Genomic DNA, 14,696 nt, shown 5'->3' on the forward strand with positions numbered 1-14,696 from the left:
ATAGCCCGAAAAACCCACAAAAAACTATGGATGCCGGCCAGAAAAGCTGTCGACTTCACATACTCAAAAGAAAGTTCTACTAATTTCAGTGGACCCTGTTCATAGGTAAACAAGTACAGGATAGCAGCCTCATACAGTATTTAATTTTACCTGTAGGAAACTCAATAGAGTTAAGCACACAGAACATTCCTTCAAAGAGTTATAGCTACATCCTTTCTTATTAGAAATACTTTATCTGTTATATTACAGAGAGCCAATGAAGATAATTGTATCTAATGCATATGACTTTTTAAAAAACAATTTCAAAGCAACAGTCCACCAAATCAAAATTAATTATAAAAATAGCTCAGAATACTCAAATACTTAAAGAATGAAAAAGTACAACTGGCTTAAGTACATGCATTTGTGATATATAACATAACTGGACTTGAGGTGCAGTTCTTTACACACTTATCTGGGAGCAAGCCTCACTAAGAACAGTTATGTATAGGATTACACACACTGGGGAGCTTTTTAGTAGACTAAACATTTACCTTTCCCACGTACTGGGGTTCAGAGCCCATGTATTCTTCCAGCACAAAGAACTGATTCCACACCCAGCCTCGCTTGACCCGCACGGCGGGCATCGTCCGCACTGGTGTTGTGGCAACATTTCCTCTTGGTTCAGCTTTTAAAGTCTGTTGTGGTTGTGGATGAAGTGGTGTTAAGAGACCTCCATCGAACAGGACCCAGAGAAGGAGGGATAAGCAGTTCCTTGTAAGCATTGGCAATGGTTTCCCTACAGCAAGTAATTAAAAACTCCAACACGGAATGCTGAGTTGAAGAATCCAGGTTTGAGGCTGTCTGTGGGCCTCCACCACTTAGCTTCGGGGGTTTTTTTATAGCCGAAATGCTAATGCAGACATTAATCCTTCTGGTGACAAGGTTTCTGCCGCATTAAATTCCATCTAAAGGGACCTATAAAAGAGATTTAGATGGCAAAATGAAATTATGTAAAATTACATTGAAGTATTCATCCAGATTCTCTCACACCTAGTTAGCGTCTAGAAATGGTGAACAAGAATGAAACAAGAAACAAATCTCCAAATACTATTGGATTTTTACACTGTAGCTCTAACTTGGAACAGAACGCTGCACAGTAACTGTAGGAATGCTTCATTCTGCTTCTGCTTTGTATTATTTTACTGTCTGCCTGAAGAAAAGCATGCAGCTTGCCCTTTATGGCCCAGTTATAAAATAAAGCCGTTACACACCAGTGAATTCAGATATTATTTACTCAGGATTCACATGTGGAAAACATACACACACACACACACAAAACCTTCAAAACAAAACTGGGAGCAAGAGTACACAAACTTTATCATTCTATGTGCTTTTGTTGTTGCCTGATTCCCACAATATAAATATTAACAGCGGGACAAAAGTAGTCTACTGGTCCTCTTAAAACTGGAGGCATGCAGAGATGGTTGTATATAGAATGTTATTATTTACAAATGTGCAAATTCTTTAGAAAGAGACAACAGGCCAGAAGGGGCTAATAATGTGGTACAGTAGCAGGAAAAAAACGTAAAGTTATGTGATAAGGCAATTCATTTATAGAACTCAAAGATACAAACATAGTGTTGCACGATGTGTTCTGCCCTGAGAATTAAAGGATTTTGGTATATAAAACATTGTTTGCCCACACACCTATTTTTCTTTACAACACTGGGCAACACTGTCTCCCCACCTGACCCCACACACACTGTGCACTGAAGTCATTAGATTTCATTCTGCATTCCTGCTGAACGAAATGTGGAAGAAGTCATAAATTCCATGGGTTCTTTTAAAGGCAACAATATTCAAATGTGCTAGCCCCTTCCTTTGAAAATAGCCTATAGCACCTGTTAGTGGTTTGTGGTCTCCCATCCAACTACTAACCCAGGCTGACCCTGCTTAGCTATCAGGATCAAACAGGAACAGATGCTTCTAGGGTATTTAGGCCCAAGAAGGCGGGGGGGGGGGCTTATTGCCAGTGGTAGCCAGTATCACTTCAGGCTGTAGCACATATGTAGTGCATATGGATGTGTGTGTGTGTGTGTGTGTGTGTGTGTGTGGCTTCAAGTCATCTGTCAACTCATAGTGCCCATGAATTCTATAGGGTTTTTCTCAGGCAAGAACTGCTCAGAGGTGGCATTACCAGTTCCTTCCTCTGAAATATATTGTACAGCACATGATAGTTATTAACAGTCTCCCATCCAAGTAATAACTAGGGATGATGCTACTTAGCTTCCAAGATCATACAGGATCTGTTGTCTTTATGGTATTTAAACAGCACAAATCTTAGGTATTCTGTCCCTAAATCATTTAGTTTTGAAAATATATTTGCCCATTGATTCAGGTATAGATAGACTGTCAAGACAGACTGGGACAATAAGAATATAGAGATGGAAAACATAATGATAATTTTTCATCCTGATGACAAAAAATATACCTATAAAAAGATAACCACTGTGAGAGTGTTCATTTCTCATTAAGTAAGTGTGTGAGGGATAGAGGGGGAATCCCAGCATTTTTGTTAAGAGCTGCAATAGGATTCCATGCAAAATGGTCACATTTTTGTCCATATTTTGTCTAATTGTGTGAAAACTTGAAATTTTTGCGAAAACCTTCCCAAATGTGAAAACTTTGTGAAATTACTTGTAATCACGCTCAACAAGAAAGTTTTCTTTCTTTTCTTTTCTTGATTATTGTATGCAAGATTTGCTTCCACAGTTACTTCTATGTTCTAATTTGACAAAATGCCAGCTTGAAAGTTATGGTTAAAACATTGAAAGAAATGTCTAAAAACTAGAACACAGATCACCAACTTCATCTCACTTAAATCATTATTGAGACTAGAAGACATTATGTAAAACACGAAACGTGTCTAGTGTGTTAACAAAAACAATCATGCGATTTCATTGTGTCACAGAAAAGTGAAAGGTCCTATTTTTGCGGAGTGGGGGGTCATTTCTCAACTGTCAAGTTCACTCAGCTACACATCCATGCTGCTGCAGAGTTCTTATTAATTTCCATAGACCACAGAAAACATATTGTGGGTATCTGCTATTACATAATTCACTAAGTAACACATGACATGCAAACTAGCATAAAACTGATGTGCTTTCCAAATGCACTCTATAACTGAGATTTCTTATTTTTCTACAAATGAATTATCTAAATAATTGTAGCTATTTAATAAATTGGTAACACTGAAAGGGTGCAATTAAGTATTTCCATTTGTAAGGGTAAACAGAACAAATTTCAATTAATTTTGGACTTGAATTAATGAACATAGCAAACATGGAGGATTTTCATTGACTGAGTGTGGGATAAATGGTAGATCAAGAACAAATGTTTATTACAGTAGTCATTGTCATTAATATTATAAGATGTATGCATAGCTAAATAGCTTAAATGGAGTATTTGAACAAAATGGCACTAACTCTCCTCTATAAACTCCTCCAGTGCAAAGCAGAATGAAGCCAATATTTTAATACCTGAGACAAAGGTCAAGATGGAAACCCTTGTTCTATTCTGGATGCTGGTTGCTGACTATCAAAACATTAGTTCAGTAAGGACAGAAGAAATAGTTACAAAATGCAGTATTTTTACCACTGCCAGCACCCTCCGCAAGTAGTAAGTAAGTATGTAATATAGTAAGTAAAAATATAATAAGTAAAAAATATAGTATAATATAATAAAGTAGTCATTTCTGACACCCCTGACATAAAGTTACTAAATAAACAGTAAATACATACTAGTAAATAAATACTTGTAAATACATAAAATAATAAATAAATGTCATCTAATAATTTAGTGGAATAACTGACTCATGTCTCTCTATATCAGAGGAGATGTGAATCTTTTCTCTCCCTCTCTTTTATTATTTGATTCTTAAAGTAACTATCTGAGGTGGTGAATAATATCTCCAAAATAATATATAGGACAGTTTCTTTAAAGTTCATACTCACCACCCCACCTTTCTTAATGGACAACGTTGCACATAATGTGCATGGGATAGAGATGTGTGTACTATCAAGATAACCAGATTTTCCTTGTGAGAGTAGATCCCTGTTCTAAAAGACTCAATTAAGCTGCCAACAGGTTACTGGAGCACTGTAGAGATATGAAACATACCTAATTCCATTTTTTTTGACAAATACTGCTTTATACAATAGTATGGAGTCCTCTTCCTGGTTGTCTGATGCTGTGCTGCTGGAATATGTATGGGAATTGTGAAATAGCTATATGGGAAGAATCAATTATGTGAGTAGTTCCTTATCTCCCATATACTCCATTCTTATTCAGTTTTCCTTCCAGTAGATATTCTTCAATTTGCACAATTCTCTAGAGGCATGTTATCAAGCTACTAGGAAGAAACCACTAGAATTGAGAGAGCAATGGAAAATAGGGTAGAAAATCATAAACAAAAGTAACATGAAAAGGACAACGGCAATTAAGGAATGTACAGGACAAGACTTACAGGAGGGTGTGAGAAAGAAATGTTAATGATACAATTAATATTTTGGGGAGGAACTTGAATGTTTATCAAAAATTATCAAAGAACTATGGACTAGGTAGGTTTCATTTTGATCGATTTTATTGTTTGTATGCACAGCACTGTGTAAATGTACAACACTATATAAATTAAAGTATAATAATAATAATAATAATAATAATAATAATAATAATAAGGTAAAAGAGAGAAAAATGATTACATCCGTCACTGGTGGCTCTAGGTTTCAAAGTATTATTGGACTAAACAACAACAATCAAACAACATAAATGGTACCTTCCATACAACAGTTATACCTTCTGTGTGTTTTTATTCATATCTGCTAGATAAGCCTCTCCTAATCACCAGATTCTTTTCCGAAGAGCTAATGAACAAGCAGAAAGTGTGATCTCCAGCATGCCTAGACCCAGCAACTGATGAAAGGTTCTCCTTCCATCCCATCTGCCACTGTTGTGGCCTCAGAGGGAGGGAAAAAGAAGTAGGCACAAAAGCAAAAGCATTTACATTTCTATACCACTAAATAGTGAACTCAACACTCTCTAAGCAGTTTACAGTATTGATTACAATTGCCCCCAACAAGCTGGGTATTCATTTTACTCAACTAAGAAAGGTCAACCTTGGAGCCCTGGGATCAAACTCACAATGTTGTGGCTTTAGTACTAGCATTTAACCACTGTGCCACCAGAGCACAGCTTTATTGTGCCTAGGCCCAGAGGAAAATTAAAGGCCCTCCCTCCATCCCACTTGCTGTTACTGTGGCCTTGGCATGAGAAAAGAGCCAGTAGCATTGGCTAGTTGTAATCCCCTCCCCTCATGGCCATCTCCTTTCTTTTCTTGCCATGTCTTCTTTAGATTGTAATCCGGCTGGCAGGGAGCTGTCAAATTGACAACCATAAATTGCTCATGTAAAATATACACTGATGACAGTATATAAATAAATGTTCATCATCACCATAATCGTTTACTGTTTCTCTTTCACATTACCACTGTTGTCTGGGAGGGAACAAGAGGAGGATGGAAAAGTAGGTTGTGAAGTTGAAGAGCAGCAGCAGAGCCAGGGACTGGTCAGTTAACCAAAAACTGGGGTTTTGGTTATGAATAAGTTCCCAACCATGCCATCCAGTGTGGTACCAATCCACAAGGCAGACAATATGTGAGAACTGACTAGGTAGCTGTAGATATGAAGGAATTCAATGCAGTTGATTGCATGGATTTTCAAACAAATAAGGGTTGGGGGGCTGGTACATTCTTCAGTCAGCCTGCTTGATTTCCATGCTGTCCTTTGAAGAAGCAATAGGCTTTTCTTCAGCCAGTACAGAAATGTAGAGAGCTGGTGCTGGTTGTTCCATGCGTCCTCATTCAATTCCATTGGCAAAATATATTTTTATTTTTATTTATTTATTATGGCATTTATGCCCCGCCCTTCAGCCCTAATGGCTATCATAGTGTGTGTATGGGCCTTCAAGATACCTGTTGACTTATGGCTGCCCCATGAATTTCACTCAGTTTTCTTGGGCAAACAGTACTCAAAGGTGGTTTTGCCAGTTGCTTCCTCTGAAATATATCCTACAGCACATGATAATCATATTGAGAGCATATTGCTTCTTCAATGGACAGCATGGAAATTAAGCAGGCTGACTGAAGAATGTACCCCCCCCCCCCCACCCCTTTTTTTTTTGAAAATCATTAGTGGCCTCTCATGCAAGAACAAATCAGGCTGATTCTGCTTAACTTCCAAGATCAGGCAAGGGCTGGCTTTTTTTAAATAGTCAACTAAAATACTAGTATTCTTTGTTTTTATTCTGGCTCCAGAGTTGTTTTTTTTTAATCTTCTTTATTTCATATGCTGTGGAAATTAGAAGCGTGGCACAAATAATAATAAAGTGCAGACTAGTTACTTTTGTGGGGTTGTTTGCAAGGCTACCATAAGAGAACAGCCAAGTAGCACCCTTGGGAAAGAGAAAATAATAAATCTGAAAGTATGATGAAGAATGAAAACAAATGGATTTAGCCTATAGAATTTATTTAATGGTGTTATTGCATTTTTTAAAAAAAAACGAAGATTGCTTTTTCTCTTTTAGAAAAAAATAAAAAGTAAACACCCTATGTGAGAGAAAAACACACCACAATCAGACAAAATAACAAAGACACAACAAAAAGGTGGCATCAGCATGTAAATTAAAAAAAGGGGGGGGGAATGTAGCAAAACCTAATTGAAGTTGTTCTCCAGGGTTAAAAACAAGAGCAAAAAGAACTCGAGATATTCTGATTCAGCCTGGAAAATGTGCACCTTCAACCCTGCATATAAATACACCAATGTGAGAGCGGTTCTGAAGGAGCGATCCATCCTAACCCTAACCCTAATAACAATAAAAATTATATTTGGCACAAAAAATATTATTTACACATGTAAAAATAAAATAAAATAAAAACAGTTTCCTAAACCTTTTGTACAGAAACATTTCCTAAAATGTTCACCAAAAGAAACGAAAAATTGTAGAGAAAGCTTGTTGTATAAAAACTGTATATAATCTGGTGTCATTGCTTGCTCTGGCTTGGAATGCTGACATTTGTCATCCACCACATTTGAAGGGTGCCAGATTGTGAAAAGCTGTTGCAGAAAGGCTGCAAGCCTCCTTCCACAATGTCCTTATTTACTTTACATTAGGAACAATGCACACATTGCATTCAATGGGGCTGTGCAGACCACCCCTGAAGGGGCATCGTGCAGCTGCCTCTGTCTTTCCTAGATCAGGGCCGCAGCAACCGCACACCACGGCCCCTATCTGGTCTTTCCACAGAGCAAAAACAAGCCGCAAAAAGCTACTCCTTTTTGCACTCTGGAAAGATGGCTGCAGCTTTACGAAGCTCCTTTGGTACTGTGTCATCTTAACGCAGTGACAGACAAGTGCTGTGAGGCCATGCACCATGTGGTTTGGTGTGCAGCATCATGCCAGCCTGGGGGCAGAGCTGCAGTGTGCATCATGTGGACAGCACACCCTGACTCCACCCCCAGGCCAACCTTTTCCGTCAGTCTGCACAGCCCCAATATTTGGCAAATCAGCAACATAGTAAGAGACTGTCTTGAGATTATTTTAGTTAATGTCAAGGAGCAATTACCCTTGCTCTTCGTTGGCACTGCAGAAACTTTCACTCAGCCCTTCTCTCATTAGCAAACACAACTCTCACTGCAATTAATCAATAATACCAGATCTGAGTGATTGGTTTAAGGGTAATGACTCTTTTTGGGTTGTGGCTATGATGATGAGCTCAAAGTTTACTATTCAGTCAAATTGGCTAAAACACCTCACAAATCCTCCCTGCTTCTCCATTCCACCTTTATCTCTGCAAACATGCAGCTCTTCCACACTGCAGAAATAATGCAGTTTGACACCACTATCAGGCTCTCTCATATGAAATCCTGGGGTTTGTAGTTTGGTGAAGCATTCTGGTCTGTCAGAGAGGTCTGGTGCCATGCCAAACTACAAATCCCAAATACATCATCCCTAATTTTGGCTGTTACCTAGGGCCATCTTTTTTAATCCAAGGTACTGAACAGACTGTCCCTTTCAGTGCCGGATCAAGGCCACAGCAAGTACATGCCGTGGCCCCAATCTGGCCTTTCCGTGACGCAAAAAGGACCTTCAAAAAGCGGCTCCTTTTTGTGCCACAGAAAGGGCACCATTGTCACCGGCGCTGCAGCTTTTTGGCATTCCTTTGGTACTACATCATCTGGATGAATCAACAGATGAGCAGCATGACACCGCACGCAGCATCACACCAGCATGGGGGCAGAGTCAGTGCATACATTGTGCGGATGCCATGGCCCCACTCTGCTCCCATGACGGTCTTGATGTCGGTCTGTACAGCCTGCAACACTCAATTCGACAAGACACTTTCCTAAACATCAGTAGGAATATGGTAGGCTTTGAAATTACAACATATACACAAAGTTAAACTATTTCCAGAAGTTATATTTTCCTTCTAATTATACAGCTCTTATCAGTAACAATTATCCAAATATTATTTGGTAGTTCAGGCTCTCTTGTTTTATCATCAAGGATATATAATTGGCATTTTGAGGGAAATCTGACTTCTAAGGAGAGAGAAAAGAAAGAAGAAAGAAACATAATCTACAATGCCATTTATGCCCACCCTGAAACTGGAGTAAGGTTTTAATTTCAACAGACCAAAAAGGTCTCTCTCTTTTTTTCTTGCCCTAAAACTGGCTTGTTTCAAGATCTAAAGGGCAAACAGAAACATATGCAGAAAAAGAGAAGGGAAAAAGATGAGAGATTAATAAAAATGAGAGATTAAAGGGCAGTGAAAATGCATTTAGTTAAAGTGACTTGGTGATCCTTGTATTCAGAAAGGATTAAAGTGGGGTTTTGGTAGCAGCAAAGAAAATTAATATGTCTATAAAGTGTAGAGTTCACAGGAAGACTTTCTCAACATTTTTAAAAAAACATGCCATTTTCCTCATGAGTTGATCTAGCCTGGGTCATGATTGGGCTAAAGCATGAATAATGCACAAACACATATCTTCTTCTTGTTGGGTTGTTGTCTGCTATTAATGGCAGGCCAGTAAGCAATGAACCTCTCATATCTGGGGCTGGTAAAAGTGCTTGGGTTTAGTAATCATGAAATGCATTTCTTTTTACCCACTTTACTTATTTAACAGATGCTTCCTCCTTTTAATGCACATGCACTATGCAGTATTACAATCAGAAGGTGCACATCAATAATGCAGTTTCCAGGTCTGACAGATTAACAAGCCCCTTTAGCTTTGTGGCTGCTTCTATCTACTTCGTTCAAATGCCTACATGTCAGCTGGACTCACATATAGTCAGCTGTCTTCCTCACTTTCATTTCTCCAGGTTATAATTGAAAATAATCATGGGAAACCACAAATAAATCTCAAAGACTGTCCTTCATGAATCCATGCTCTTCCCTAAGCCATTCTCTCTTCAGTTCAGCAGCAACACCCAAAAAAGTTCAGCTCAATACATACTGCTTCTCTCAGCAGATCTTAGCCTCTGGCCATGTCTGTCAGTCAGGGGAGCTTTTATATACAGAACCAAAAGTAATGTAAAAAGAATGGTTAACTCTAGTGATTGGGAAACGATTCCCTTTCTGGCTTGAAGGTAAAAGTCAAGTACAAATATAAATATCATTTAAGCCATGTGATGTATTGTATTGGATTTATTGCATTTTATTGATTGTAATTATATGTGTTTTTATCGGGTTGTAACCTCACCTCGATCCACAGGGAGAGGCGAGGAAATATAAATAAACCTATTATTATTATTATTATTATTATTATTATTATTATTATTATTATTACTATATGAAGTGATGCATCATAAACTGTATTATGAGTGGAAGGGAAAACAGGAAAATGGAGTGCCAATAGTCCTTTTCGCTTTTCCCTTCCTGTGGCCCTTTCCACTGGTATCAAGTGGAAGGTTGTTTAAAACAAAATCTCTTGCTATTTACATGAACCTAGACACTTTAGAGTCATTAAGAAGAATGCATATTCCCTACAACTAACTAATACCATGCCCACCCCCCCCACCCCACATTTTCTCTCTTCTAGAAGTTTTTAGCAGTCCACACCATATGAGTAACACAGAAAAGCCCAATGAAACTGGGACATTAAACTTTGTTCTCCTGAAAACCTCAAAAAATATTGACATTAAAAATGGTCTAGGCATTTAAACATGGTTTATAACAGGTAGAAATTATTTAAAGGTTGCTGCAACCTGCAGTGCAACAACATCATCTAGATGTTATGCGATTGTAACCTGATGCAATGTCTTCCTTTCCTCCATTTCCTGCAATGTCTTTTACCTTGTTTCCTCTCTTTCAGCTCTCCACCCTTGCTTCACTCTGTGCTGTTGTGATGCTTTCAAAAGAGGCCAGGCAAGCAAGTAGGTGACATATGCAATACCAACAGTTCCCCAAAACAAAGAGAGGGTGGAAAATGAGAAAAAATAAAATGGGAGGAAGAGGTAGAAGGGCAGTGCTGGGGGAAAGGCAAGATGGGATGGAGTGAAGGTGGCAATAATGGGCCTGGCTCTTTTTCTCTCATAACAGTCAGTGGAAGAACCTTAGGTGCCCTTCAAAAAATGAAACTCAGTGTGTGTGTGTGTGTGTGTGTGTGTATCCTCCAGACTCCATAGAAATATAATACTAATCTTTGTACTAGAGTTTTCAGCCTCATTTGTTGAATCCCTGCTCCTTCACTCCAATGGTTCCATTGTATTATGCAAAATAGAGGTAAGTCAGATTTTATTTCAAAACGTAAATGTTCTGGAGAGCTGTAACATTCACCCAGGGAACATGGAATTGGAGGTGAGAAAGCTTATGCTGCACATGTCAGTCATAGTTCTAAGACATTGTCCATTGGCACTGGGAGGGGCAGACTTGTAAAATAAATGGGAAGAAGAGTGATGACGTATTTTTCCCCATAGCACAGCTCCTATAAGTCCAAAAGACTTGAACATTAGAAGTCTAGGCCGGATGATGATCTAAATAAGCACTGGGTAACCCATATAGAAACTTGTTGAAACCTACCCAAACAAGTGATAGGGCAAACTTAGGCACAAAGTAGATGACCATGAAGCTGCTCCACCTGCAATCACCCCACAGTTGGCTAGGGACCATGTCAAGGCAGGCCACTATTGCCACTATTTTACCTGCAGGGTTTGGGCCATCTTAGGCAGCCTCAGAGCAGCTTCCAGCCACTACAGAAACATGAGTCATCTGCACACCACATCCCTGAAGTGGCCAGAAACCACTCCTTTTGGCCCTTCTGTTTCAGGCCACAGTGTTAGTATTCATATTATTTCACCTTTCTGCCATCTCTGGAATTCAAATAATCCTTCTAAGGCTGAATCAAATTTGGGTAAAAATTTAATATAATTAAACTAGTAATTAGGTTCAAAGGATTTTAGTGGCATAACGAAATAGAAATTAAAATAAATATAGGAAATACATAACATTATTAAAGGGCCTTTCCCATTAGCAATCAGTTTGTCAGAACAAATCCTTGCATGTCAGTGAAGCAGGTGACAGTCTAATATGCTATTGGCCAGATAAATTCTGCATTGGATGTAATGTCAGAAGGGTCCTTTGGCCTGCCAAATGCTCCCTCAATTTGTAATGCAGCATTCCCCAAAATGAAGTTTTTCAGATGTATCATACTGCAAATCCTATGATGCCCAAGGTGCCTAGGATAATGAAAGCAGCAGTCCAATACATTGGGAAGGTGCCTCCTTGGGGTGGATAGCTCTAATCAGTCATTACTGGATCTATTTGAGGAGAGAGTTCCAAAAGCATCATAACTCTATAGGAAACACTGAGCTGCAGGCAAGCCCCATGGCTGAAATACCTGCTGCAAAAGATTACTTCAACAAATTGAAATATACAAGCAACAGAGCTCATCCTCTAGCTGCTGCTGTGAAGGAGTGAAAGAGTTTACTGCTGAGGCAAATGTATAAAATGAACAACAGATTCTTAGTTACAGTAGTCTGAGGAGCAAGAAATTGCAGTCTAAAATGTAGACAAAAACTGAAATTTTTGCAACAATCCTGTGTCCCAGATATTGTAACTTGATGGAGCCTGCAAATATTTCCAACATGAATATTAGATGAGAAATCTAAGATGTGATACCAAATGTTCCTTACAAGATAAAATGAGATAAATTTGGAGGCCCCCAATGTATCTTAGAAGGTACAGTGGTCCCTTCTTTTATGCAGGGGATTCATTCCTTACCCCCCACCCCACGTAAAATAAATTGTGCATATGCTTAAGCCCCATTAGAAGTAATGGGGCTCATGCTTGCGGCGGCACAGCAGCATAGCAGTGCAGCAGCACGTGTGCCATGGGTGCGCACACCACTCTTCCTCCCAGCGCATGGTGGAAAGCAGCGCTAGAAGAAGTGGCGCCATGTGCTGGAAGGAACAATGGTGTGCACCCCCGTGGCACGCGCACCACCACACCGCTATGCCACTGCGCCGCCACAAGCATGAGCCCTATTACTTCTAATGGGGCTTAAGCATACACACAATTTCTGACCACGTATGAGGGGTTCAACGTACATTAATACAACTCCCTATTTCTTCCAAAAGACAGACATTTAGGGAGCAACAGTGGCATTTATCTGGGTGATGGTCGTGGTGTCACCCGGTGAAGCCCACACCCCCTATGTCTCTGAGTTACACTTCTGCCACAAAGTCAGCACAGGGAAAAGGCTTCTCAGTCATGCTTAGCCAGCTGGTTGCTGCTCCAAGGGTGACCAGGTGGCAAAGGGAACAGTGACTGAGATTGCTCACTTTCAATCTGCAATAGAACAATACACCAGATATCAAGAAATGTGCCTTTCTTTGGAGAGGTTATCTAGTCCTAGGATTATCACTGAAGAGGAAAGTTTGGGGATTAGTGACCTAGACTCATTCTTCTTTTAAAGAACAAACTGAAAATAATAATTTAGATCATGATTTTAATATATTTTGATGTATTTAATTTAACTGTATTTTGATTAATTTAACTGTATTTAGTTAAGATAAGGGGATGAATTTTTAGTTGGGTATGTGTTATGTGATTGTTTATGCATTTTTGTAAACGGCTTTGATCTGTTGGAAAGGCAGTATATAAATGAAATATTATTATTATTATTATTATTATTATTATTATTATTATTTTATCAAAACAAACAAACTAAAAACACCTAATAATCTGAGAATGAATACCTATTAAGCTATCCTTAACTCATCTATTATTGATGTCAGGGGATGAAGACTAAAAAAAAAAAGAGAGACTTGCACAGCATTGTAATGAGTTCTGTTAATTCACAATACTGGAAGATGTCCAATTATGATTGAAACATGTCTTTCAGTGAACAAATGTGAAAGACTCCTGAAATCAAGGTTAGTCTTTTTAAAGCTTGTTATGCATCTTGCTAATTTGAGCTATACTCTGTGACTCATTAATTGCTTATCAGACTGTCATGTACTTGGATAAAATAACTTGCAAATGAGCTCACAAACACTTAAAGTTTATCAGCTATCTAGCAAAATGTCAATCATTACTACAAGAAGGGCAAAGCAGGGACAAACAAATGTGTTAGCTTTGCTTTCTCTCACACTGAGATTTTTTTAAACATCAATTTCTCTCTCTCCTATACATGAGAAATTTGTGAAATTTCTTGGTAAATTCTTTTTTTAAAAAAAATCCTGAAACATATTGTTCCTCCAAGTTTGAACTGGTCAAATTGAATATGGTCATTTCCAGTATGATGAGAAGTGTACTTACCTGGCCCTTTTACATTTTACCACCATAACAATTTTTAAAAATGAGTTCAAAAAATGAGAATGTAGGATGCTACTTTTCTCTTCTATTGCAAATATGTGCCACTTGAAATTAAACTTGGAATTAAACCCATTTACAATCCATCAGGGTATACGTAGAAATGGGAACTAGCCATGAATTCAGAAGTAACCATCAAATGGGAATTAGCTATGAAAGGAGTAAGAGAGCTTTGGGAAAAGATACTTTTTTGGATGACAATTGCTGACCAACTCATTAAATAACGAGACCAGACACAGAGAACTGGGTTATAAAATGGGCAACATTATTAAAATTCAACCTATTTAACTTTATTTCTTGAGAACTGCAAGCCCAGGGGGGAGAACCTTGTGTAGGAACAGCTGGCGGGTGGTCTGCTCCAAGACCAATTCCCCAGCTTCCAAAAAGGGCAAAAACAGCCCCAAGAGCAATCCATAATTTGGGTTGCCCCTGGCCGGCCCTCGTCCGGAAGGACAACCCAAGACTTCCCCACTTAACTCTCCAGTCTTTGAATCTCAAGCCAGTCCCAAGGCAAGTCTCTTTCCCTTCGTGTTTAACCTCAAGACATAAACCTCCATTCCAGAGACCCACCTTCACCCTTTAGGAGGTGCTCACCAAACCGACTATCTCCCCTGCCTATGCATGAGCCTATTTATGGCCCACACCCCAGCCAATCTCCATTCCCCATCCAACGTGTGGGTAGGCAAAACCCTTGGAAAACAAGGGCAAAATTCCTACCCGGCTGCAAAGCAACCAGAATAAATCTTACACTGTCGTCAAGGTGGGAGGGTGGGCCAGCTCTTTTGAA

General features: G+C 39.0%; 1 protein-coding gene across 8 annotated transcripts in view; it reads right to left on the reverse strand.

The window, feature by feature from the left end:
• CDH12 (cadherin 12) overlaps positions 1 to 14,696 on the reverse strand; it is a 788,808-nt gene that overhangs the window by 224,717 nt on the left and 549,395 nt on the right. For all 8 annotated transcript variants that reach the window (XM_042465303.1, XM_042465300.1, XM_042465299.1 and 5 more), the window contains one exon: positions 534 to 957. In XM_042465303.1, the coding sequence (XP_042321237.1) occupies positions 534 to 764 (231 nt within the window). In that variant the 5' untranslated portion in view covers positions 765 to 957. The remainder of the gene's footprint in view (positions 1 to 533; positions 958 to 14,696) is intronic.

The sequence above is a fragment of the Sceloporus undulatus genome, chromosome 4 (genome assembly GCF_019175285.1).
Source record: "Sceloporus undulatus isolate JIND9_A2432 ecotype Alabama chromosome 4, SceUnd_v1.1, whole genome shotgun sequence".
Lineage (NCBI taxonomy): Eukaryota > Metazoa > Chordata > Lepidosauria > Squamata > Phrynosomatidae > Sceloporus > Sceloporus undulatus.